At 43.2% G+C, this 27,032-nt stretch overlaps 1 protein-coding gene across 3 annotated transcripts; it reads left to right on the top strand.

Moving 5' to 3' along the window:
• Positions 1 to 437: 437 nt before the first annotated feature.
• Positions 438 to 23,502, top strand: ST7L (suppression of tumorigenicity 7 like). Of its 3 annotated transcripts, none has more exons than XM_058039770.1 (16): positions 438 to 645; positions 1,891 to 1,973; positions 2,883 to 3,042; positions 3,526 to 3,580; positions 4,105 to 4,220; positions 6,068 to 6,146; positions 6,590 to 6,744; positions 6,867 to 6,964; positions 7,382 to 7,496; positions 9,251 to 9,323; positions 9,950 to 10,052; positions 13,152 to 13,302; positions 13,442 to 13,534; positions 16,110 to 16,249; positions 20,610 to 20,679; positions 20,923 to 23,502. In XM_058039770.1, exons 1-15 carry the CDS (start codon positions 438 to 440, stop codon positions 20,661 to 20,663), a joined length of 1,683 nt encoding a protein of 560 aa, XP_057895753.1. In that variant the 3' UTR covers positions 20,664 to 20,679; positions 20,923 to 23,502. The 3 variants fall into 3 exon arrangements, with proteins under 3 accessions (XP_057895753.1, XP_057895755.1, XP_057895754.1); XM_058039772.1 differs by having other exon boundaries at positions 523 to 595; XM_058039771.1 differs by having other exon boundaries at positions 549 to 617.
• The last annotated feature ends 3,530 nt before the right edge of the window (positions 23,503 to 27,032 follow it).

Here is a 27,032-nt window from a genome sequence, read left to right as displayed (position 1 = left end):
GATGACAGAACCACCGCCTCCCGGAGCCCTTGGGGGTCCCGGTCATCGTGTGGGATATGGTCGGGAGAAGCAGCGGTGATGGACTGGACAAGCAGGCTGCCCACGCGAGCCCCGCCCTGGTCGTCCCGGCGTGCCCCATGGGCTGAGACGGCCGGGAGCCGTAGACCGGAAGCGCAGCCGCCGCCATATTAACCGCGGGCAGACGCCGTGCTGGCACCATCGCAGGAACGGGCACGTTTCTCGCTACCGGGAGTACGGCGGCGGTGGACTTGCCGCGCCCCGGAGCCTCCGGGCATCCCAGCTGGGGTGTGGGGGATGATCAGTCCGCGTTTTGCCCTGGAGTAGCAGCGACGGGGTCGGGGAGCGGGCTCCCCACGCTGGCGGAGCCCCGCCCCGGTGCTGTCCCGCCCCTGTCCCGGCGTGCCCCGCCGGCGGTGATGGCGGAGGGCAGCGGCAGCGCCGGCGGCGCGAGCGGCCGGGGGCCGCCGTGCCCCGGGGCGGCCTCGGCGTTCCGGCGCTGGGAGCAGCTGCGGCGGCGGGCTGCGACACCTTGGGCCCGCGGGCTTCTGGCCGCGGCCGCCGGGCTCGGGCTCCTGTACGCGGTGCTGCGGGTGCCGGTGCGGCTCCGGGACGGCCTGGCGGCCGGTGAGGGCGTCAGGGGGGAACGGCGCGCCGGGGGGAGGCGGACCCTGCCCGTGGAGTCCCCAGCGGTGTCCGGGCTGTGTCGGCGGCACCGGGCAGGGACTGTCCCGCTGTGCCGCGCTCCGGCGGGCGGGTCTGGGACCCGCTCGGGAGGAGCGTTGGGGGCTGGAGTCTGTCCAGAGAAGGAAACGGGTCTGGAGCCTCAGGAGCGGCTGAGGGAGCTGGGAAGGGGCTCGGCCTGGAGAAAAGGAGGCTCAGGGGGACCTCGTGGCTCTGCACAGCTCCTGACAGGAGGAGACAGCCCAGGCCGGGCTATGCTCCAGGGAGCAGGACAGGACCGCCAGCTGTGCCAGGGGAAGTTCAGGATGGGGGAATTTCTTCATGACAAGATTGGTCAGGCTTTGGAATCGGCTGCCCAGGGAGATGATGGAGTCCCCACCCATCGTGGTACCCAGGGAAGAACAGGACCTGGCACTCAGTGGTCTGGTCTTGTTGGCAAGGTGGAAATTGGTCACAGGTTGGACTCGATAAGGTCGTTTCCAAATTGATATTCTGGTTCTGTGAGTGTGTCCCAGCCGTGCCTGCAGGCAGGTCGTGCATCCCACCTTTGCTCAGTGGCACACTGAGCTTGTCCCCAAACCCGGGTTAGGGACACGGCCGAGGACTGGGCAGTCCTGGGGCAGCTGAAGCCAGCCAAGGCCCTGCCCCGGTGCTGCTGCGTGCTCCCAGCTGGGGCTCTGTCAGGCTGGAGCCCTGCCCTGTCCCTGTCCAGCCTGCGCTGGTGGCAGGTGACAAGGCTGATGTGCAGTTTGAGTCCAAACCATGGCCAGGACACCTCTGGATAACTGCATTCTCTGCATTGTGCTCTCGATAGCAGGAGCGAGAATGTTTGTTAGCACTGTATATAAACCTGTATTAGAGCAGAATGATTTTGTCTTGAAATGAAATAATGTATTGAATTGGCTTCTTGTGGTTCACCAGCCACTGTATGGGTGAAACTGTAAGATGCTCTGTCTATAAATGTACAGTGTTTTTTTTTTTTTTTGTTGGGGTATAAAAATTGGCTGTCACAGGTAGATACAAAAAAAATAATACATGGTGAGGATTCCCCTAAAAGTGTAGTATTATAAAGCTGCTAGGGCTGTAGTGTGCTATGTATTTGCATGATATTTGGCATTCTTTAATAGACAAGCTGTTTATCTTTTTCAATTCTACTTATTAAGTCTTTGGTTTTGTTTCTCTTAACAGTGACCATGTTCTTAAGCACTTTGACTCCAAAATTCTACTTTGCCCTGACAGTAACTTCATCTTTTATATCTGGACTGATATTTGTAAGTAGCCACTTCTTTTCTTTTAAACAACTTTAGCGCCTCTCAGATGACTTTATGAGGGGTAAAGGGAGTGAATATCAGACTCTAGAGGGTGCCTTTGTGCTGGGAAGGATCTTCTCTGATGTATTGTTGCAGCGCTTTTGCTGTGTTGTGTGTTGGGGCTGTATGAGTCTGAGAAGATAACTTGTGTGGAATACTGGAATGATTTACCTGCCCTGCACAGCTCCAGCTGCTCCCTGGGGCCTGTCACTGCTCACCAGAGAGAGCAGACAGGCTCAGGATCCACGCTGGTCCAGGGCTGACAGTTTGCTGTAGTCCTTGAGGGCTTGTGATATGTAGGTATTTTAATAGCCTCAAAAAGAGATGGTAATATTTTTGGCCCAGAATTTCTGCTAAGTGACTGTCATTGCTGTTAACTTAGCCTTGTCCCTTTGTTAGACTCACTCTGGTTAGCAGAACATCTCAGTTTAATGGGGCATTTTATCCTTTATTCTTTTAGATTATTTTTGTGAAAAGAAAAAAGTACCCCTGTGCTGAATACTACAAATTTGGTACTGCAGGTAGGGCTGCAGCTTGAAATATCCTCACCAGAAAAGAGGATATAATGATTTTTTGCCTATGTTCACAGTTTCCCTATACCGGTACTTGTGAAAGGGTTTTGGAGTTACCCTAATGACTTTGGGAGGGAGGAGCATAACATTTGACTAAAATATTGCTGTTTTTTTCCAATCTCTTTCATGTTCATGTGAGTGATCCGAACTAGATCATTGGTGTTACTCTGTGTGGAGATAAGTTCCACCCCTGATCATTGGCAGGGGGATGGACTCGCTGTGAACGCTCTTTGTCCCTCCTGTTTGCTGGGAAGGCGTCACTTAAGGAGCTTTCTGGTGCCTTTTTCTCCTGTGACAGGTGTTTGAGTGGTGGCACTTCCGAAAGTATGGCACATCTTTCATCGAGCAGGTTTCTGTGAGCCACCTGAGGCCCCTCATCGGGGGTGCAGAGAGCAGCCCCCCAGCCCCAGCAGCCTTCTCGGCCGGGGAGAATGAGAGCAGCAGGCAGAACATGCCAGGTGATTCCTCATGTGTGCCAGCAGCTTTCCCTAAGCTTTGAGGGGGCTTTTAATAGCTTTAAAGTGCTTGTACTTAGCCTTTCACAAAGTCTACATCTTACAAAGTGTTTTGTTAGTAGTGCTAAAAATAAACTAAATAATAATGGTTTTTCACTCTAAACCATTCATTGTTAAAGATATGATTTAGAAAATGTTATACATTTAGCTAAAACTGTTTCAGTAGTTATTTACTGTTCTAAAGATAAATATTGCATGAGTGTGCATGAATTGCTTAATCTTCTTGCTCTGTGCTTTTGTACCCCAGCAATGTTGGGGAGCAAAAATATTTATGGAATAGCAGAAGTTTATGAAGATGATGATTGCATAATAATAAAATTAAAGCAGGTTTTGAAAACAACTGATTTGCTTTCCTGCATTTTAATGTCAAGGTAGTATTTCCTGTGCTTTTAATTTAAAAAATACTTTTATTTTGTTATTCCTCAGAGTGCAAAGTGTGGCGAAATCCTCTCAATCTTTTCAGAGGGGCAGAGTATAGCAGGTATTAATTTTCTTGCTTTCCACTGCATATTTTTAAATTTAATCAGGGGCATGCACATGACTTCTTCACAGAGCTTGCACTGGTAATGTCAGGAGACAGCTGGAGACCTGCAAGATTATAGGGGTGATTGATACCAATCCTGTGTTTTAAAGGCACCAAGCCAAGCTTTGGCAGTTTCAATGTTAAGAACAAAAATATTACTGTAACATCAGGGCTTTTTGAGAGTAAAGTAGGAAAAAAAACTTTATTCAGAGGTTGACACGGTGATTATCAATCTAAATTCTCTTTTATTAAACTATATTGTAAGTCTCCTAGTGTTACTTCATGGGAGAAGCTGCTTTCTAGGAAGCTAGTTCCCAAGTTGTTTAGAACTTTACAGGTTATTGAACAGTAGTACTCAAAACTTTGTGTTAGAAGCTTTAGTCTTTTATTACAGATTTTCTGCACTAGGCACATCAGATATCACCTTGATATCAGCATTGCTCATTGCTATGAATGCCTCTTACTGAAATGTGTTCTTTTAGGTACATGTGGGTGACTGGGAAGGAGCCTCTTACTTACTATGACATGAATTTGTCTGCTCAAGATCATCAGACCTTTTTCACATGTGACACAGATGCCCTTCGGCCTTCAGACACAGGTACTGATGTGTGTGTAAGGTGTGGAAGTCTTGGACAGGGCCAAGGGTGTGTTTTCAGTGAACTTGAAAATAATGCAAGGTTTTGTCACATATTTAATGAAACTACAGCCTTTCTCAACTACCAAAGAGGTTTAATAGATGTAGGGGATCATAGAGTGGTTTGGGTTGGGAGGGGTCTTAAGGCCCATCCAGTTCCATCCCCTGTCATGGGCAAGGACACCTTCCACTAGACCAGGCTGCTCCAAGCCCCTTGAAATTTAGTGTTTAGTGAAATTTAGTGGAAAGACGTTGTTTTACATTGTGCATTCTCTACAACTTTAGTGCTGTCATGGTCCTGATATTTTTTAAGATCTCACACATTTCAAATAATTAACACAGTATTGCAAACCTCAACAGCCAAAATGTGGTCTCATTTAAACCTTAGTAATGAATAGTGCAGTCTCCAGATTTTTTTCCTTGTGTTCCACATGTTCAGTGCAGAAAATGTTCTTTACCTGGTTATTGTCAGAGTGGGTGTGAATTATTGTCAATTTGTCACATTCCAGAGGTGTTCCTTGTCAGCTGGCTGTGACATGTTTGATATGAAAGATGTGTTTTTATTTCACAAAAGGGAGTGAATTGTCTCGCTTGCTGAGCCAAGACTAATATTTTGTTTCCGAAAGAAAACTCAAATATTTTTCCACGTTATTCTTGCTGGACAGCAGGAGGTTTTGTTCCAAAAGAAACATGTATAGATTCTTCAGTTTTCTTATCGTCCTTGAGATAGGCCAGATATAGAACTCCATGAATGTAAGGTTTTGGAGCTCTTTCAGGACTGGTTTTTAGTGTGAAAGTTAATAATCCTGCATAGAAAATGGTAGCTCTGAATGTGTTGTTTTCCTTGAAGCTGGTTTTCAGTTTGTGTTTTCCAGTTTTACCGAATGGAAGCATGGTAGGAGGGGTTTAGAGTCATTGCACTGAAATAATTTTGAATTCAAGTTGTAGTTCAAAGGACACTTCTGAATAGATTTCACCCTTTTTACTTGTTCCCAAACCAAATAAGCTGATAAATTATATCTTGAATTGGCTTCACCTTGTGATGCGACTCAAGTGTGCTTTGTAAATTTAAAAATAAATTGTTAACCCTTCATGATCTGACAGTTGTCGAAAAATAATCATGGAACAGAATCCCAGAATATTTTGGGCTGGAAGGGACCTTAAAACTCATCCAACTCCACCCCCTGCCTTGGCAGGGACACCTTCCACTATCCCAGGTGCTCCAAGCCCCATTGTCCAGTCTGGCCTTGGACACTTCCAGGGATCCAGGGGCAGCCACAGCTGCTTAATATTTTAGTATAAAACTCTACCTGTGCAAGACACCACTTACTCCATCACTGTTTCCTTTGAAGTTCTGTTTGAAAGCTTAAATTAAAGTTCCTTGCAGGTCTATGCAAGAACCTGTGTTTAACAATTGCTTCTGCCAAGCTTTCAACAAGTCTTGGGAAACGTTTCCAAAAATCTGTAGCAATTTAGAAATTGTACATCTGCCTGGTTATGTAAGCTGTGTCTGTGCTCTGTGTAGGAGTTCTGAAATGGTCAGTGAGGAATCTTCCTGGTGGTGTTGCTTTCTTAAACTAAATTTGGGCTGTAATAAGCTGTTGCAAGAATTTGGTGCTTATGGTAGGAACAGGCTGAAATTCAAACACGTTTGTTCTTCCTTATAACAATTGTACAGCAAACAGGAATTTTCAGAGTGGAAGGGAATGTTAAATAGGGCTGGCTCCATGCAGCCAGTGTTGCCTGTGCTGGCTCCCAGGTCTTTCACAGGTGTCCATGTCCCTCACAGCCTTTCTGTGTGTTTTCCACAGTTATGCAGAAAGCGTGGAGAGAGAGGAACCCGCAGGCCCGCATTAAAGCAGCGTATCAAGCTCTGGAGTTGAACAATGAGTAAGTTTGTACATTTAGTTGCTGTATTTCTGGTGTGAAGGATTAAGTGGAAGGATACTGAGCACACTATCAGTTTCTTCATCTAATAATTCACTTACAGCAAAGTTCTGAATGCTTAGGGGGGACTCTTAAGACTGGGACTTGCACATGGGGCTGTAAATTGCCCTGGAATATTGAACTCTTCTACTAAAAACATCTTTTGTGCAGCTTTTTTTCTTAAATTGCTGTGTTAGTGGCAATAACAAATGAGAGATCATATTCAGCTATGGAGCAGTCGTAATTGGATATAAGATCATGTATTTCAGGGATGGTATCATGGTACAACTGTACTTGGAATTCACAGATGCCACTCCTGTAAAGGAATTAAAAATACTCTGTAGCATAAACCAAAAAATTTCACCCTTAACTGTGATACACTTTGCTATGTTGTCTTGTTATTTCAGTTGTGCTACTGCATATGTCCTCCTGGCTGAGGAAGAAGCAACAACTATTGTGGATGCTGAGAAATATTTCAAGCAGGCTCTGAAAGCAGGAGAAATGATTTACAAAAAATCTCAGAACTGCCATTCCCAGAGCCCCCAGCATGAAGCACAGCTGAGTAAGGACTTTGAATCACATGAACTCCTGGGTTTGTGTGAGCAGAAATGTAAAGATAAAGTTATAATTAGGAGAGGTAAAGATTGAAACTGATAGACTAATTCTTTTTGTCTTTGTAATCAGGAAGAGATACCAATGTATTGGTGTATGTGAAAAGGAGACTAGCTATGTGTGCCAGGAAACTTGGCAGAATACGAGAAGCAGTAAAAATGATGAGAGATGTAAGTAAAAGTAAAAAAAAACTAACTGAGTTAACAATTGTTTTCAATCACATTGTTCTAATTGATGAGTTTGAGTTCATTTCTAGGCATCATAATTAATCTCATGGAATTATTTTCCCATGGGTTCACAGATGATTGAATGGGGCATTCTGTAACCTGGTCTTGCAGGAGATGTCCCTGTCCTTCTGCTGTGGCAGGGGGCTGGAATGAGATGAGCTTTGATTGCTTCTGACCCAAACCATTCTGTGATTTTATGAAATGATGCAATTCTTTTCACACTACTTCTGTGCCAGTCTCTAACACTCTGAGACAGAAGGACATTAAAAAGCCCTAGATTATTGTACTGATTTCTCTTAAGTATTTCAATTATTCAACTGCAATTCTACATGTAATTTATTTCTCTTTACTGATTTTCAGTTGATGAAAGAGTTTCCACTTCTCAGTATGCTGAATATCCATGAAAACCTCCTAGAGGCCCTTCTGGAGTTACAGGCTTATGCAGATGTCCAGGCAGTTTTAGCCAAGTATGATGGTAAGTGATGCCTGTTGGAAAATGTGGGTGTTTTTGAATAAGAAAATAAGTGAGATGGGCAGGGGATGTCTGTCCACAGGCAGGAGTGACCATGACCTCAGCAAGGTGAGTAGACTCCCTGCAGTAACAAATAGGTGCTTGTGGAGTGCAGGTCAAGTTCTCCTTTTGACTGCTGAGGTCAAATCTAGGCAAACTAAATTGCATAGGAATTACTTTCTGTGTTTTTAAGTTACTGCTAATCTGTAAAGAAATCCTTGCTTCAATTCAAGGATTATTTTAATTAATCTCTTCTACATCCCTGGATATGCCTAAATTCATCAGCCTTTTTCAGCCAGCACATAGCCCTGTAAGTAATTGATGTAAATAAGCTGGAAAAGGTCATTTTCCTTTTTGTCATCTTCATCTTTCAGGCTTGGCCTTGTGCTTCTGTAATACTGAGGTTGTTTGTCAGAGATTAGCAGTGTGCAAACATGCTGCTGCTGGAGATTAGTGGTGTGCATCAAATGGTGTTGCTTGCTTTCACTTTCTGTCTTGATTAGTAGGTTTTGGATATTGTGCAAGTCTAAATAGAGGTTAATAAAGTATATACTTATTTTTTATTGCCCTCAGTTTTGCCACCTGGATAGTGCTCACTTCATGAGTGTACAAAAGGCTGTTGTCGAAGCAGGGCCTTAAATCACCTTTGGAATGGAGGGGACATAGCAGTATTTTATGACAGTTATTGTCAGAAGTTTTTGAGTTCTCTCTTATGTCAATTCTTTATCACCTCAGGGAATCAAAAGTATGATATTTTTGCCCAAATCCTGTGCCACTTGTACATGGCCAGCCTAGCACCCTGCTCCCATTCCTTGATCCTCTTCTGGGTTGATTCTTCTTAGTTTATGAAAACCATTTGCACTTTGCCCAGTGCTTCTTTCTGTTAACACCAGGAATTGTGACACTTTCTTAAGAAAGCAGCATTGCTGATTCTTTTCTGAGCATCTGGAAAAATGAGTACAAGCTTCAAACTCACTGCAGCACCCCTGTGTTTGGCTTGACACAACAGCCAGGCTTGTAGTAAGTGATGGACAGGCCCAGGATGGGATTTACAAAAAAAGCAAGAACCATCTGACTATACACAACATGGTACTTGGGAATTAGACCCCAGACTTTGTCTGCTTTTAAAGTAAACTTGCACTGTGGAGTGCTAACCTTCTAATCTGTAATTGTCAGCTCAGACTTGGCTTCAGATATGCTACAAAGCTACAAGTAACAGAATTTTCCCCCATGGAACTGCAGGAGAATGGAAATAGCGTTTTTGTTAAAATTCATCTACCTGTCTGTAATGTAATTTTTTGCAGTCAGCTTCTGGTCAGTCTCTCAGTATTGTACAAAACTGTGTTAATGTGCAGTTGCAAAATTAAGTAAAGATCAGAACCTTACTTTAGATCTTTGTGGGTTAATGCAGGAAGTACATTCTGTTCTTGAGTGTATTTATATGCACATTTCTCCTTGGATTCTGTTTCAGTGTGTTGGTACATTTAGAAACAAAAGGTGACTCTCACCTAAATACAACTTTGAGTTTTCAATCTGAGATTGACTGGTGACTGTCAGGAAAAAGAAATTCAAAGTTTCTAATCACAGCTGAAATGTTCCAGATGTCAAATTCATTGTCTCCCATACCCAAGGGAAAAATCTTTAACTCAAGGGATGTGGGTTTAAAATGTTTGTATTGCCTTAGAATTTTACAGCTTAATTATTTTATTTTATCACAGATATCAGTCTTCCCAAATCAGCAGCAATATGTTACACAGCAGCTCTGCTAAAAGCCAGAGCTGTTTCAGAAAGGTAAGCAAGGACATGAGTGAAAACAATGGTTTGTTCCTGTACCTTGGGTTTGATGTAAAATATGAAGGAAAACGGTCTAAATACTTTATGTTTTAAAATTACTTCTAATCTGTAAAGAAATCTTTGCTTTGATTATTTAAATTATTTTGTCTTTAGGATTATTTAAATTTTTTAGTCTTTTTTACATCCCTGGTTATGCCTAAAACTACTTTTAAACATCCATGAAGTTAGTACAGGGAAGGATGTTTTTCGCAAGCCCGTGTATTGGCCAAGTGCTTTTGTGTAAATTCTGTTTTGAATATTTTGCTTGGGATTTGTGTTTTGGATATTTGTGGTGGTTGATGCTGGCATTTCACCGTGGTCTGATCCCAGCCCCACCTCCCAGCAGGTGATGCTGGAACAGGGAGCTGAAAGTCAGGATCAACATGGATTTTCATGTGTCATATGTCATGGGTAGCAGTCAAGATACCTGACTTAACATGAACATTTTTCTCCTAGAGGAGTTTGTTTATCTTTCTTGATAAATCAACCAATTTTTAATGAACTCTTAAGCTTGCAGTGCAAATAAACACCTGGTTAGCATTTATTATTTATTACTTTTGTTCAAGGTGGGTTTTTCCCTTCAGGTTCTCCCCAGAAACTGCCTCCAGGAGAGGACTTAGTACAGCAGAAATTAATGCTGTGGAAGCAATTCACAGAGCTGTGGAATTTAACCCTCATGTTCCAAAGGTAAGAGTATTTTATTTCCTGCTGGACCACTTGTAATGTATTCTGAAAAGTACTGTATTATAATGTAATTTTGTTATTGGAGCCTTTCTAGCCCCATATTTTCTTGAATTTGGTTATAACTCCCGCTATGGAGTTGTTAAAAACTTTAGTATTTATATAATAAATATTTTGTGGCCAGATTTTTTTTAAATAATAGTTCAAACAGGGTTTTTTTTTGCACAAAAATTTAAACTTCAAATTTCCTAACTCATTGGAAATTCCAATAATGTATTACTGAAGGCCCTTTACTCTCAATAAGGGTGGACATTAATAAATAAATGTAGATATTTAAAGTCATAAAATAATCACAGAATGGTTTGTGTTGGAAGGGACCTTAAAGATATCTCATTCCAGGACCCTGCTTCCAAGTCCCTAAAGCCAAATTAAGTTCTCCAAACAATAATCACTCTAGTATTCCAAACCCCTTTATTCTGCTGGGCTTCCAACCATGGCTCCATGGTTATTGAGAGATCTGCAGACACTTATTTTCTTCATCCACGTGTAAACAAGATTAGGAGTCTGTATCACCACAGGCTGTAATTTAATGTCTGGGATCAAAACACAGATTGCAAGAACATTGGGTGAAAATAAAGTCTTGCATTGCTTTTGCTGTGCTAGGGATGCTTGCAGTGTGAACCTTGAGGCAGGAGGCTGGCTCAGTGCAGGGTCTAATCCTCTGCAAATGATGATGGAGCCCCAGTGGCTGCTGCTGGGGAGGCTGGAATGATCCGGCCGCTCCGTTCTGTCTGCCTGTCCAATCCAATAGAATGTGCACTGAGGAAGCTAATTGCTGGGAGAAATTGCTGCTTCTTTGCATGACTGATCAAGAGCGTAGCAAGTTCATTTCAGACAGTCTCAGACAGATTTTTCTTTAGCCTCTGCCTTTAGGGGCAGAAGATTATAATGCATTATCATTATCTAAAAGTTCTTTTGTTTTGGGTATCTTCCAGTTACTTCTGGAGCCTCATATACCTTTTTAAAGAAGTCAGAGATCGTTTCAAACAGGCTGTTGTTAAAATATGGTCTGTAGTTCTGCAGATACATGCAGAAACTGATTCCAGGTTTCAGTAACTTGATTTTCTCTTCTAATTGTACATCTATCCATTCTTCATGGGTTTTTTATTACAACATTGCCTTGAGGCACCAATTGGTTAGATGACAGAGCAGAATTTTACTGGTGCAGGCTGTTTAGAACTCTGAAATGTTTATGGTCAGAGCAAACAAGTGAATAAGGGCAGAGAAGTGAAGCAGCTTGCCTAGTGGATCACAGAGGGAGAAGAAAATGTGATCTTTGAATTTCTACTCTGTTCTATCCCACAGACTAAAAAGGAGTGTGTAAAGCAGGAAATCCCTCTGTTCGCACATTGGATGAAAGTGATTGTCTTTGTTCAGAACATTTTGCATGAGGAAAATAAATTGTTTCTCTTTGTCCTGCTTTCACAAGATTGGGGCTTGTTTGGAAAGTTAGAACCGACTAGAAAAGTGGTCCTCTTAAGCCATTTCAAATTAGAAATCTGTAACTGCATTGTGGTACTTTATGAAACAGTCTTTTGCAGTCATCTTCTGAATATCTTAGAGATTTTTATTGTGTATAAAGACTTCAAAACTTTCAGTTCAGTACTGAGACACCTTCAGTACTGACACCTTCCCCGATTTATGCATAAACATGGATGTGAAAACCTGCCAGACTGGAATTTTTCTGTTTATGTGGTAACATGGGCTCAGGGAGAGCCAAAGCCTGGAGTTGAGCATTGATGTGTTGTGGCAATACTTTCAGTGGAGCTTCACCACCACTGCTGGATTTATATTCCCAGTTAGCATAATTGAAAAGTGGGCACTGTGGAGAGCATGAGGATTGGGTCAGGGGTCAGATATTTGAGACCATTTTCCCACAGCAGTGCTGTGTGAGTGATCCTTTACTGTGTTAAAAAAAAAAAAAAATGAAGAGGATTAGAGAGGATTAGCAAGAATATTACCCTCTGGAGTGCAGGCCCAAGGCACTGAGAGAAGAACCTAGCCAGGCAGCAAATGTGCTTTATTTGGCTGGGGCACAACCCCTCCTACATTCCTTGAAGAGTCTGAATGGGAAAAGTTAAGTCCTCAAACTGGATTAGTAAATAATCTCATAGTTTGTGGCATCTGCTGAAATAAATCGGTGAGTTAGCTGCATTCTTACACTTTGGGGGACACTCCAAGGAATTGCCAGCTACGTTGATCAAAGATGTGGATTAACTTTGGCTGTTATTGAATGAGACACTATATGGTAGGAGAGGACAGCTCACAGGTAAATACTAGAGCTGAAACTGTCATTTCATTCTTGTAAAAAGTAGTCATCTGTTTTTAAAAGCTAAGTTCAAATGAATACCTGACTTTTTTAGTGTAACATGAGAAAACGTGATACATTAAAAAATTGCATGTTCTGTGTTGCAAAGAATAGGAAATGATTAATCTTTTTGTTCTTTGACCCCTCTGAGCATCCTATTTTCTGCTGATGGAGGAAGAGGGCTGAAATTGAAAAAATCTGAAATCAAAGATACTTTGTGGTAGCCCAGTAAGGCCACATGAAAGATTTTCCTGGGTTTGGTTTATTATTCTTCTTTTGGTTAGCATGCTGACACTTTCAGGTTTGCTTTTCATACTTCAGAGCTAACAAGTCCTCAACCACCTACATTGAAACTTTCAGTGATGAAGTAATGAGCAAAAATACTGCTGGTTTGGGGTTTTTTATCAGCCTAAATTTGTCCCTCGTTGGTGTTGCACCTGCAGCATTATACTTAATGTCTGTTCCACAAGAATGTATTTTTGTCTTACTGAAGGTGTATGTTTTTTCTTGATTTTTTTTTTTGATGTATGTGAAAGCCTGATTTAAGAGTCATATACACAGGGAGTGTGTTTTGCTGCTTTTCATTCCTCACGTAGTGCATCCTGGCTGCTGTGTGACAGAAGCTGGCCCTGGCCCCTTGTGCGCTCAGTTATGCCTAAAATGATCAATTATGTCTCACAATCAAAGGTTTTGGACCATTCCATGTAACCAGGTGTACTGTCTGTTTTTCCTTTCAGTATTTACTAGAAATGAAGAGCCTAGTGCTCCCTCCAGAGCACATTCTGAAGCGAGGGGACAGTGAGGCAGTAGCATATGCTTTTTTTCACCTCCAGCACTGGAAGAGGATAGAAGGGGCTCTCAATCTGCTGCACTGCACATGGGAAGGCAGTAAGTATCTCCTGTTATTCTTTTCTGTGCAGTAGACTAGTCTCTCTGCCTTTACCCCCCTCAGACATGATTGGCTCTCTTTGTGAGAAGCTGGTTGCCTGATTAGATTCAGATCTAATGTCACTCATCCTTTTTGCAGCATTTAGGATGATCCCATACCCATTAGAGAAAGGACATCTTTTCTATCCCTACCCGAGCTGCACAGAAACAGCAGACAGAGAACTGTTGCCAAGTAAGTGGTTTCTAAGCAGTAATGATAATAAAACACAGGCTAAGGACGTGTTCAGTTTGTGGTATTTTGTATTTACCTTACTGTGATTTTTTTAGTTTGAGCTTCCTGTGAAGGGGATTCAGCTATTTGTTGATGTCCCTCCCAGCAGATCCTGAAGCACTTGACTTGTGTGTGTGGTAAATGTCAGCTAGATGCAGTAATAACCTAAGTCCTTCAGAGATTAAATCTGTGTGTGGTACATTCAGACAGAGTCCGGCCAACCTTGAGAATAACAAAGTTGACCATTTGTTAAAAATTGCTTTTAAAAGAATTCATGGATTTGATTGTAGCAAGGAGTCAATCCATGGTTCCAGTCCTGCATTGGGTATCCAGTAAAACCTATCTGTGATCTTACAGAGAATCTTTGGGTAACTTGTAGCTTCATAGAAGATACACTGCATTCTGTCATTAATTCAGTGGTCTGTATTGATCTACTGGCTGCCTCCTGGAACTTTTTCTACATGTATTTCTATGGATTTATACTAACATTTGATACTGAAAAGTCTTTTCTAGCTGCTCTTTGCTTCAATGTTACTTTATGCAGTGATGGGCCTACATGTTTTTTTTCTACAAATAGACTATATCATTACTGCCTGTGCTCATGATATTTAGGAAAATAGCATTAATTTAGATTAGAATTGAGCTGTTAATTATACATCTTAATTGAATTCCTTTGGGGTTGAACTTTATATCTTGAAGAAACACAATTCCCCTGGGACTGGAAAGGGCTACTGCAAAAGCACCAGCAGCCCTTCAGAGACCACAGCTGTGGAAAGGAAAACTGCACAGACGTGTTTCTATTTAAAAGCCTGAAGTTATATTTAAAATGTGTAATTTAAATTTGCCCCCAGACTGCTTTAAATTACTCATTTCTCACTTATGCAGGATATTGCACAAGGAATTCCTTGGTTAGCAACTAACCCTAAATTGTAGACTTCCCAGCATAATTAAACACCAACACATGCAGATATTTCAACAGGATCACTCACGCATTCCTGTTTTGTTTTAAATATAGAGCTACCTATAAATAAAATCATCTTAACACTTTTATTGCAGTACTTCTTCAAGAAATCTTGACACTTAATTTAAAAAAAATTATCTATTTAAAATAATGTTGACCAAACCATTGATTCAAAAAACCTGGTTTGGTCTGATGAGTAACGCTTCTCAAATGTCTGTGAACGAACAGAATTAGCTTTAGTTGTCTTTACCTATCTTGAATTTGATTTTAATTTCCCAATGTAGGAAAAGTTACTGCAAAAAGAATTAATTGCTACTTTTTAAGCATTTACTAAATTTTATTGCTCCATGTTTTAGAAATGAGGTGAGTTTCTATATAATAAAAATCTCTGGGTACCATTAACATCTCTGATGGATGTTAGACATGGATCTCCAAATAGTCTGTGTAATTGTGACCCAAAATCATATGATTAAAACCAAAACAAACCCTGAGCACTTTGCCATTAATGAATTGCAAGAGCACAAGACACTTTTGCTGGGTTTACTCTTCTAATGATGCTTTAATGTGTTAGTATTCAGAAGCAGTAAGTGGGAAGGTTAAGTGTCTTTTTCCTCCACAGACTTCAGTTTAAGGAAGAATACAATTGTATTTTCTCATTTTACAAAAAAAGACTAATTTATAATTTGAGGTTTGTGTTAGATTTTAAAAACAGCTTGTCAAGAAGGGCAGTCCTTTTATGATTACTTATGTCTATAGAAACTATTTTTCCTTCATTTAAAAATTTTCAGAAATCATTAGATAGCAATCAGAGCTGGAGGTATCCAGAGCCAGTAATTGCAAATTCAGCCAGCAGGTCCTCGGCAAGTGACCAGTAGTAGTGTTGTGAGTGCTGAAAGCTCCACATGCCACCCTTAGCCTGGCTAATCACCTGCTTTGGATTCTGTTACCAGAAATTGGAAATTGCAAGGAGCTGCTATGTACAGAATTTATAACCCCGTCCTGGCACTGTTTTCTTTGAGGTCTGCTCTGTCAGCTGCTCTGAACAGATTTACTGTAGTCCACAACCAGAAGTCTTCAGAAGTACTAGGAAATAAATGTGTATGCAGCATGCTGGTTGTTTTGTACTTGCTCAGCTTCTTACGGGGTGTGGAGATGTGTTGTTCTTTCCAGGTAACAGGATTAGAGCTCTAGAGAGTTGAAAACACCTGAACTGTTTAGTTGGTTCAGGTAATTTTGACAACTTGTGAACTTTACTGGTGTTTCCTCTGTCCTGTTAGAAAAGTAGGTACTAAAAACTGAGCCTGATTAAATACTGCAAAAATAAAGCCCATGCAAGTGAAAAAGAAGCCTGGGAAGAGAATATTAATAATGAGAACAAATATGTGAAGACTCTTCATAATGAAAACAAGCATGTGATGTAGGGGAAAAATTTTTAAGAAGTTAAGTGCTGGAACCTAAGATGTGCAGCAGGAGTCTTTCCTTCTGAAAGTTCAGAAATGAGTTACAAGGCCATAAATAATTCAGAAAGCAGTTCTTGATTATCAAATGTCAACATTCTTAATTTCTTCCTTTCAGCATTTCACGAAGTCTCCGTCTATCCCCAGAAGGAACTTCCCTTTTTCATCCATTTCACAGCAGGCCTGTGTTCCTTTTCAGCCATGCTGGCCCTCCTTACCCACCAGTTCCCTGAGCTGATGGTCATTTTTGCAAAAGCTGTAAGTACTGTGTATCACGGGGCTTGCTAAGGTATCTTGTGGGTTTTTGGGAATTTTGAGGTCCAGGGCAAAGTAGCCTCTAGTCCATCTCTTGCTTGTGGAGGATAAATTATTTTATCTGCTTTTATAAGAATCTTGGTAGTGACAAACACATGTTGAAATTTGGACAAAATGTCTACTTTGACAAGAGATTAACTATTACTGTTACATACCATGGCTTTGATTTGCTCTGTCATGGTTAGAGAGCAGCATATCAGCACCAGAGAAATTTTTCCACAGAGCACTGTGGTGAGTATGGATTTTATCCTTGTGGAAGTGCACAACTGCAGTGGGAGAGCCTCAAAAATTAATTTGTTGAGTGGAGATTGTGAGCAGAATGAGTAAAAGACTCAGCTGCAGGAAACAGGTCTCTGTGAGCATTGAAAAGCCACAGCATGATGTAAATGGAATGGATGAGAACAGGTAAAGTAACTGGTGACTTCAAACCAGATTCAAAACTGAGTTTAGCTGTCACTTAACCTTTCAGGAGCTCAGCTAGTGGTTGTACATCTATTTTTAGGGTTTCTTTCCCTTACTTATTTGTTAGCGTCTTCTGTCTGTAACCTCGTCATCTTTCCCTGGATTCTGGAAGCTGAGGAGCAAAGTGCATAGGCAGCTTCCAGTTCCAACTTCTCAAACTTCTCCAAGCAGTAAGTGTGGCCTTTACTGAACTGTGGATCTCGTGCAGTAGAGCAGAGTAGCAAATAAAGAGCTCTGAACTCTTAAGGGAATAGTTTATTCTGGCTTTGCTAGTCAAAATAGAGGGTAAAAGACATTTGCATCCTGGCTGGTTGAATGCAACAGGTAATGGAGACCCAGGAGGAAAGCCTTTGTTTTTTGAGAATACTTTGTTCCTAGGAGTGTTGGCTTTACTGGCGAGCCCAGTCTAGTGTCCAAGTCATGCAGGTCGGAGAGTGGGGCCTCATTTCCACACAGTGGTGTTGATCTTTATGCTGGAAAACGTAGTTGGACATGCCAGTGACAAATTTCAGTGCTGCTCATAATTGGCTGGGTTCATAGTAACTAGGGGCTAACTATTTGTTTGATTAATTCTGTAAGGGCTGCATTAGCAAAGTTGTATGATTTCCAAAGAGATACAAGGTCAAATGTTATGGTAACAAAGAATTGCTTGGTGAAGTTCTCTCTGCTGGGTTTCTTGAACTTGTAAGAAACAATGATACTCAACATCAAAGTAACATTTCTGTTTTTATTGCTCACAAACAGGGGTCCTACTACTAGATGACTTTAAAGGACTTTAAAGGTCCCTTCCAACCCAAACCATTCTGTGATTCTATTTCCATTAGTAGATATCTTCAACAGTTTTACTACAGATAATGCTTTGATGGCTGCTAACACTCTATACATACTCTCTTGTCTTCTGGAGGTCTATAGCAGTAGCATCTACTTGCATTTTCATACCAAAAATGGAAGATTATCTTCTATTTAATGATACCAGCCTTTCCACTCAAGTGTACTCTAATAAAGCAATTATTATTTGTTATATTGAGCATTTTATCTTCAAGTAATTCTAGTGCTTCAGGCTTTTAAAATTATTTTTCCTATGTATTTCATTACTTCAAGTATTTTTAATCTTACTGTTCTTTAACTTACTAAATATAATAATTTGAGATAATAAAGTTCTAGCTGGTATTTCTGGAGTGCTTTGGCTGTAGATAAAAGCAATGCAAAATGTATTTCCAACTCTTGAATTTCCAAGAAACCTAGAACACAGTTTTAGGAATGGCAGTTGGAAAATATTGTGTATATGGAATTTTTCACTGTAAATCTCCAAGCAGTGACTCCTTAGATTACATTTCAGTTACTTCTTAATCAAACTCTTTTTCCAGCAGTTGAATCCACAGCAAGCTGAATGCCTCAGAAGGGGTTTAAGAAGTTGAATACCTTTCTATGGACTTGAAAAGTCTGAGTTTACATATTTTCATTTGTTAGTGCTTGAGTTTGTTTCCTCCATAATAAATCACAGGGTAAACCTTGGCAAATTGCTAAAAATATTCCAAGTGGCCAAAAATCACAAGGAAGCATTTAGTAGTTCCAATGTACACAGTGTGATGCAGCGGCGGCCGGAGCGCTGGCAGTGGGACCGCGGCCCTGCGAGCCGGCGCCACGGGGATTTCTGCTGTGCTGCAGCCCCGCGGCTCTGCAGGTGCTGGGGGCTGCTGCTGGCAGAGCCCTGGGCGTTTACTGATGCACTTGGAGCCCGTGACGGTGCCCAGAGCAGCCGTGGCTGCCGAATCCCTGCAGCGTCCAAGGCCAGGTTGGGTGGCGCTTGGAGCAGCCTCAGATGGTGGAAGGTGCCCCTGCCCTTGACAAGGTGGTGAAATTAGGTGATCTTTAAGGTCCCTTTCAACCCAAACTATTCTATGATTCCGTGATAACTGTGTGAGTTGGTGCTGCTGAGGACAGTGGGACAGGCAGTGGCAGAAGATCCACAGGGGCTGCAGTACCAGCAGGTGCTCCCTGGGCCTCGCTGTTTGTTTCACTCAGATTTCTGATCTCTTGGAGAATCACTGGTCTTGATCATCAGACAGCTCTGTTTCTGAAACAGCTGCAGTAAGTGACAGAAGGTAGGAATGTATGCAAATGACAATAATCTGAACTGTCTGAAGAAGCTGAAAAATGCTGCTAGATAAAACAGCTTATGTCAAAATTGCAGACAAAAGGGTCTGTTTGTTTTTTCATTCAGTATGAATTTTTATTTTTTAATAATTACATAGATGGAGGACTAGGTGGACGTATATCATCTTGCAAAAGTGAGGTTGCACAGTTCCTTCTGTAATACAAGACACCAAGAAGAACACCAGTGACACAGAGTGATAGCAGGCACTGTAAACAGATCTCAAAAGTTCCTGAAAACAATGAACCTACCCTCATAGAGTCACAGAATGGTTTGGTGGGAAGGGACCTTAAAACCCATCCAGTTCCACCTCCTTCCACTACCCCAGGGTGCTCCAAGCTCCATCCAGCCTGGCCTTGGGCACTTCCAAGCATGGGGCAGCCACAGCTTCTCTGGACAATTCCAAGCAGATCAATCCCATTTTTTACATCAGAACTTTGTTACTGGAATAGACCAGTGTAAATTATTATTAAAATACTGAAAAAATAGTGCAGCAATGTTCCTGCTGTATCCTACTGAAAACAACTTTATTTTTCAGGGAATTGGACAAAATCCTAAGACAGTCCCTGTTCCAAAGTGGTTTTATATGGATTGCTCGATACTTTCACAACAAAGAAAGAAGTCATGGGATTTAAATTAAAAATTGGCTAATTTTTGTGATTGCAAGATTAGGAGAAAACATTCTTCATTCTGGCTGTTCCCTAGCTCCCTGTTGGAGGATTCCTTGCCATTTTGTCTGTGGCAGCTGTCTAGGGACAGAAAATAGGGCAAAGCAGAGCCGTGTCTGGCAAGTTCTGCTTTATGTGACACTCTGCTTTACTTTAAGAACAAATCCCCCTACCACTTTCCCCAAAGCTCATTAAGTGAGACTGGAGAATTAACTTTTTAGCCAGCTGCTGAACTTTTCATATTTATAAACACTTGAGTCTTTTGCTTATCTAAGAGAAAATGTGTATAGTTTGGAGATGTGCACTTCCCTGCCAATGTGCAATGAGTGGTTCTACACTTGGTAGGGAAAAAAAAGCCTGAAGTTTCCTGTCAGAGCTGAGTGTCGATGCCAAGGGCAAAGGTTTCTTGCCTTGCTAATCTACATCTTAACTCATGCACTTAATGTGAAGGTGCCACACGCTAACAGGCAGGGAAGAAGCCCACTGCAAGGAAAAGCACCTACACTGCTGTGAATGTTATGTTTTAAAAGCCTTTTTAATGTAATATTTGAGGTTATGATAGAAGCCAGGAGGGCCAAAGTGAAACTTTCAAAGTAAATGAGTCCTGTTGTTGCTAACTCATGAAATGAGGGTTTGCACAAGGATAACCTGAGTGCCAGCAGAATATCTGGGGGATGGGTTGAGAAGGTGCAGGGGAGTTTGCATGATTTGTTTTAGCCTAATCTTACTTCTGGAACTGTTTAGATGGCATCTAGAATATGGATCCCGTCTGGAAGCACAGACTGGTCTTGTGGATGGGCTGTTCCATTGGGTCAGTGACCTGTAAATAAACTTTGCCTGAATACTGAAAAAATTGGGTGATTTCTAAGGTCCCTTCCAACCTAAAGAGTTCTGTGATTCTCTGAAAATCCGCTGTCCTGTGCTCCCTGGTGTGTTGAGCCCTGAGGGCACAGTGCTGAGCAGCTGGCAGAGTGGCAGTGTGGAGGAATGCCATCCTAACCGTGGTGTTTCTGCCCAGGTGCTGCGGGTGCTGTGGCCAGTGAGTGCTCCCAGCGTTCTGGCCTCCAGCTGAAGGGACTGCGCCCGGGGTGAGTGCACGAGACTGGGCTGGGCCTTCCAGAGGCTGCTGCTTCTTCTGTGTGTCTGCATTGATGTCTGATGTTTACAGCATGCCTGTTGCATGGCATCAGCAGCGAAGGGGTTGGAATTCTGTTGCCCTAAGGGCAAGACACAGGGTGGTTTTTGCTCATACCTTGAGTATACCTCACAGCTGCAGAAGGAAGTTGGTTTGGAAACTGAGCTGATTTATGGTTGTGTTGTGTTTCTTCCAGTGCTTTGGGACTCTTCTTTCACCCTTCATCTTCACTCTGGAACACACTGAGGACCTGCTGCTGTCCAGCCCCTGGCATCAGCTGACTGGTGTGACTGGCGTGTATTTTCCATGATAGTTTGATTTTATTCTTATGAGCCTCACTTGGTGGTTGGCTGAACCCCAGTTGTGGGAGCCAAGGAAGAAATCTGGGCTCTTCAAACTGATATTCTTGACTGGCTTCCATGCTCATGGTGCTTAACATGTGAATTTCTCCTTTGGCCTTAATCTGTAATCATCTAAGAAAATAGTTCTTGTTGAGCAATAGTTTATTGCTCTCTAAATCAGTTGGACAACGGGAAGCTCATACTTCCTCTGTAAGAAAGGAGAATACACAAACTGAGCAGGTGTTTGGAGTACTGATGCTTCCTTCTCAGCTGCAGATGCACCAGATACTTGGCTTAGATTTAATTTCATAAGCCTTTTTCAAAATATTTGTTAACAGCAAAGTATGGTTCTGCTTTCTTTATTAAAAGGTTGCTACTTAACACATTGAATTTGTTGACTTCTTAAGTGTCTGTTAAATATAGATTACAATGTGCAAACAAAGATTTGTTTCTTCTCTATCGTATGAGCTTGCATTACTCAAGGAGATGGTAAACTCCTCTGTTTCACATTACTACTTTAGATTTAATTGTGCGTCTTTTATTCTTCAAGACGAGGCATTTTGAAAGACAGGATGGCTTCTGAAACTGCCCAAAGTGTTGTGGTATCTGCAGGGGAGTCTGTTGGGAGACCTGAACATTCAAGTGTTAGTAGTTTCAGTGTTGTTATGAAGACTTGAAGAGAATGGAGATGTGGAAAACTCTTGAAAGGATTTGCTTCACATGCAGAGCAGCCCTGAGGGTTTGTTTACTGCAGAAGTGAAAAGATGGCTGTGGCAGCCACGTGGTTTGAGGTAATTGGTGTGACTTCCATTTCCACTCTCCCATTAGAGCGAAAGAAGAATTAATTACTTTTCTTTTTGCTTATTTTCAAATCCTTCTTTGCCTTTTAAACCAAGTTCTGTGAAGTAGAAAGTCACCTCTGCATCTCATGTAAATGTAGTTTATTTAGAACTTTGAAGGGAAACGTACTTGCTTAGGTGGACATGCCATTGTTTGCTCTCCACTGTATATTTCTGTTGACTGGACTTAAATCCAGGTTAACTGTTTGAATTCATCAAGGAATCAAAAGGCAAGCCCTACAGAAAGATACTACCAGTGTTTTTAGAGTTACCTAACTACTGGAATGTAATTTTCTCAACTTTTTTTCCTGTTGGTCACTGGGGCTGTTTCTCACCTTGGAATCACTGTGGTGATTAATAGGCCTGTTGTGTTCATGTGATTTCACTTCATGGTCTGCAGGGGCCCATAAGGTAACCAGCCTAATGCTTTTTAAAGTTGAACCTTTTCCAGCAGTTGTGTGGGGTTATAAATGAAGCTCTGCCTCCCATGTATCATCCCAAGAGCTGCTTTCTCTCACTGTCCTCCCTTGACATAACAGTAACAGAAAGGGGATGGGCTTGTTCTGAAAGGAGAGCTGGCAGCAGGCTGTGTAATGAAAATCTTCCTGTCTCTAGAAGTGCCAGCAATCCTAGGAAGGAGTTCTGTCTATGCAGGATTGTCCATGTTTTTGGGAAGTGTTCCTTTGCCACTTAGGAGCAGACACCTGACCCATACCTTAGTAATACCATATCAATTGTGTGTGTGTATATGCACATATACATCTGTATGTATATATACAGTCAAAATTACGATTATTACTCAGGACAAGATGAATATTGATGTAACTTCTTTGAAACAAGGAGTGTGGTGACTTTACAGCCGTTGGGATGGCAATACCTTTTCCACAAGGCTTTATGTGGCAGAGGTGAGGCAGTTCAGACTAATAAATATTTCAGGGTAACAAGGTCTGTTCATTGCAGCCGTAGTTCATGTGAGCTATAAATCACATCAGAATTCTGGGGAGTAATCTCTGACAGGTATTTGCCTTGCTGGGAGCCCTTCATTTTTGAAATTTGGAATAGATGCCTGTTAGTGGCTTTTACGCATGTATGTCTGTGGCAGAAGGACTTTTCATGCTGTCAGACACCTTGGTCACTGAGGTTATGGGGACAAATTCATATGGAGATGGCCCTGGAGGGGTTCTCCATCCAGATTTGTCACAGGCCAGTTCCCTTCCTGCATCTCTCCAGCACTGGCTAGGCAGGTTTATTCCCTGCTCCTCATCCTGGAATTGTTGTGAGGGTGCCAAGCCTCATAGATCCATGACTCTGAGCAAGGCAGGGTGTAAAGGTCGTAGTTGAGACCATTAATAACAAGGTGCAAACGGCTGGTTTATATGTAATGTGAAGCTTTTTACTTATTTCATTTTTGCACTTTGGGGGCTCTGTTTGCTTATGGAGCGCTTGGTGTCTGGTACCTATTTAGCCTGAGAGCAGGCAATTGGGTTCCTTCAGGCCTTCAGAGGAATGCAGAAAATTGTTCTCTGGTGTTGTAATTCTGCTGGGATAACTGGAGCTTATTTGTCTCACTGCTTATTAAATGCATACTTGTCTAGAGGTCCTCTTTTTTTTTTTTTCTCTTTTTTTTTCCTGAGAAACATTGGGTGAATCCCAAGGACCACAAGTGAGAGGAAGATTCCAGGAGGAGGGGGAGAGGGAAGTGCCTGCACCTCTCCACAAGCTGCATCATCCACTCCAGTGCCAGCAGAATGAAGAGGTTAAATATGAGAGCAGACTCCCTTAGGGAAAGGAGATGTATGTATGGGGCTCGGCCAGACATAAATTACTGTTGCCCTTCCCCCTGCTCAGAGGGAGACAGTGAGGGGAGCAGCACCTCCCAAGCACTGATGTTTGGGGTGTGTGTTTGGGAGCCAGTGAGGCTGTGCTGAGGTGTCAGAATGGGCCCAGCTGTGCAGGCCAGGAGCACGTGTGAGCTGTGCTGTGCTCTTGCACAGGGCACCGTGGGGTTCATGGAATCACAGAATAGCTGAAGGCACCTGCAAAGGTCAAGTCCACTGCTGGCCATGCTCAGGACAGCCCTGTGATCCCCCCTGTGCCTGAAGAGCACTGTCCAAAGGCTCCTGGAGCTCTGGCAGCCGAGGGGCCATGACCATTATCTGGCAAGCCTGTTCAGTGCCCGACCACCCTCTGGGGAAAGAACCTTTTCCTGATAGCCAGTCTGAACCTCTTCTCCAGCATTCCTACTCTACCAGATTCTGAGCAGTGCCCAGCTTGCCCTGTTTTGCTGTTAAGAGGGACAGACTCCTCTTGTCTGCATTTCATTAGGATGGCTGCAGAGGTGATGTATGAGCTGTTGTCACCTGCTTTTGGGAAAAATATCTACAGATCAGTCAGGATGGCAGTAGCAATCACAGTGGGCTTCTGTGTTCAGTGTCCTGTGCTCTGAATTCACCCATCTGACAGTAAAGGTGGATAAAGAGTAAAGGCAGCTTCGTTTCCAGCTCTGTCTCCTGGCTGCCTCCTCCCTGTCTGGAGCCTCCTTGGCAGGGTGTGCTCTGCACGCCCCAGCCCTTACTGGAGGGACAAGGCCGTGATCAGGGATGCTGCTCATGTGCTTGGAATTTTCCTCATTTCCAGCCTCGACTGCTGTTTTGTGCTCTTTGGTGGGATCTTCAGTGCGTCTGGTCATTGGGGAGAGCGAGGTAACACGCCCTTGCTGACGGCATCACTGAGGGTGCATCCACCACGATGAGTGTGTTCCTCCACTGGGATCTTCCTCTTTGGTTCTTTCTGGCCAGCAGCATTTTCCTTTTACTCTGGATGCTTTGGGTTGTGCAATCACAGTGTGGCCTCATCGGCCGGACCCTTCTCTTAACAGCCTCTTGATTTCTTTGCTAATTTGGCTGTGGGCTTTCATCAGTTATAAAACAGAGTGACACAGTATGTGACTATTGCATTCTCCTGCCTTGACTCACTGGCTGTGATTGCAGAGCAGTGACCCCCCTGCTGCTAGCTGGAGCAGCCCTCTGTGACTCTGCTTCGGGAATATGGGATGTGAAAGCTTGCACAGACCTTGACAGGCTGTGTGAATGTTAGGCCAAATGCCACGGTAAATCTGCCCCGGAGGGCTGGGTCTGTTACGGCAGGTTTGTAATCCCCCATGGATTACACTGGTCACAGGTACCTGAGCAAAGCCTTCTGTGCCTTTAGGAAGCCAGTGGAGAACAGAAAAGGCCCGTGGAGAGACAAGGGGGTGTTGGGATTGTGACGTAGCTTGGCAATGAGGTCACCTGCATTGCTGAGCTCAAGAATTTACGGATCTTGCCGTTACCTCCATCCCAAAAAGTGGTGGTGTCACCTGGGCTAAGGCCTGTTCTCACCCACATGGAGAAAATCAGAATCATAGAGTCTCCTGGACTATGGAAGAGACCCAGAAGGAACATTTGGATGTCAAGTCCAATTCCTGGCCCTGCACATGATTCCATGTTTCCAATGCCTTCTGCCTCCTCCTGTGTGTCCTGTCCAGCTGCTTCAGAGAAGGTAATATATTCAGAAGCTCATAAGGAATTAATTCTGCACCTTGTCCTTCAGTGCAGCCGTGCTTTTGACTGAAAGATAATTTGAAGATGAACTTGCATGAAAGGCTCCCTCCACATTTTAGTCAGATTACTTCAGAGGGGTTTGTGAGAGGGACTGAGTGTTCCCTGATGAGACTGTAGCCTTCAGAGAGATGGAAAGCAGCAGCTTGCCAAGGGTGAGTGTGCTCAGGGGGGGCTTCTGTGGGGCTCATCTGCAGTAGGCCAGTGACCAGTCTGAGTTTCTTTCAGCCCACAGTGGGACCTTCTCTTGTACAAGCACTGGGAGTTTGCTCTGGCTGACTGGTGTATTTCTGTTCCAGTTCTGTGGTTTTCTGCTGATTGCTTGTTAATAAATGAGTGTAGCCTTGCATAGTCCTTAGCAGGAGAAACTGTCACTTCTTCTGTCAGGTGGACTTGAGCTCAGTGGGCTGTGCCATGACTGCTCCAGGTACTTCTGTAGCACTTGATCCAAGTATTTTTACTCCTCTTATTTACTGCTGTGACAGAGGAATGCAGCTGCACAGGTGGACCTGGCAGGACTAGGGAGGTTTCCTGTCTCAGCTGTGGTTTCTCTACAGAGCACTGGAGGCATCCAATTTCAGCATCACCGTGATGAAGCCAGAAAGAGGGGAAGCCAATAAACCAAAGGCAACCTGTCCTCAGGAGTTTCCCTCTTTGTTTTAAAATATGAACCTCTGCATTCAAGAGGAGGATATATTTAGGCAGCAGCCATTGATTAAGGTGTCATTCATCAAGCTGGCCCACAGATCTCCTGCAGACACCCCCAGGGGTCCTCTGCAGAAGAAGAAGTGTTTGTTGACGGCTGACCCCGGGTCCCCAGGCACTGGGTCCCTCCCAGCCCAGGGAGTGTGTCCTGCTCTGGGAGGGAGGCTTGGATTGATGGCTGAGGGGGCAGCATTTTTTTCAAGTCTGTCGTAAATTGAGAGGAGGTGGAGCAGTAATGAAGATAAATGAGAGGCTCTTCCCGGTTGATGAGCCTGTGCTGACGGATGCTGCACTGGCTCGGGATGCCTTGGGCCTGCCTCAGACCTCCTGCTCACCTGCCAGCATTCCTCAGTACAGCCGGGATGGGAAAATTGTCTCCCTGAAATTCAGGGGGTCTTGGAAGGGCCTGGGGGGAGGCCAGAAGTCTCCTGGGTAAACACCAGCTCCAGTGCAAGAGCAGGGAAGGTGCTGCACAACCCTCTTGTGCTGTCAGGGAATTGGTTTAATTCTGTAAAATGCAGTTTAGGCAGTGGGAAGGTGAGATTCCTGTAATTCTCTCAAGATCTCCAATAAAATGTCACCTTTTGGCCTGGCTGTGGCTTTGCGGCAGCTCTGCTGAAGGTCCTTTTTCTGCATGAGCACTCTCAGGGTGGAGGCGTGGAGGAAGGTGCTTAATTCAGCCCATGGCAGGCTCTTTTAATTCTTTGAGCAGTTTCTCCATCAAAACTGGTTTTAAAGTGGATTTCTCTCCCCGCTTAAACTATTATTTCCTAGGGCCATTGAGTAAGATCCCTGTTCAGAAATGCTTTTGGTGCAGTAGCC

This window comes from Melospiza georgiana, chromosome 23 (assembly GCF_028018845.1).
Source record: "Melospiza georgiana isolate bMelGeo1 chromosome 23, bMelGeo1.pri, whole genome shotgun sequence".
NCBI lineage: Eukaryota > Metazoa > Chordata > Aves > Passeriformes > Passerellidae > Melospiza > Melospiza georgiana.
This window is presented reverse-complemented; position numbering and strand designations above follow the sequence as displayed.

What these genes read in the sequence shown, in the direction of transcription:
- ST7L (XM_058039770.1), top strand. Translation starts at nt 438, where the DNA reads ATGGCGGAGGGCAGCGGCAGCGCCGGCGGCGCGAGCGGCCGGGGGCCG. An exon ending in TTATATCTGGACTGATATTT is followed by an intron (nt 1,974 to 2,882) that starts GTAAGTAGCCAC and finishes CTCCTGTGACAG; the next exon opens with GTGTTTGAGTGGTGGCACTT. An exon ending in AGAGGGGCAGAGTATAGCAG is followed by an intron (nt 3,581 to 4,104) that starts GTATTAATTTTC and finishes GTGTTCTTTTAG; the next exon opens with GTACATGTGGGTGACTGGGA.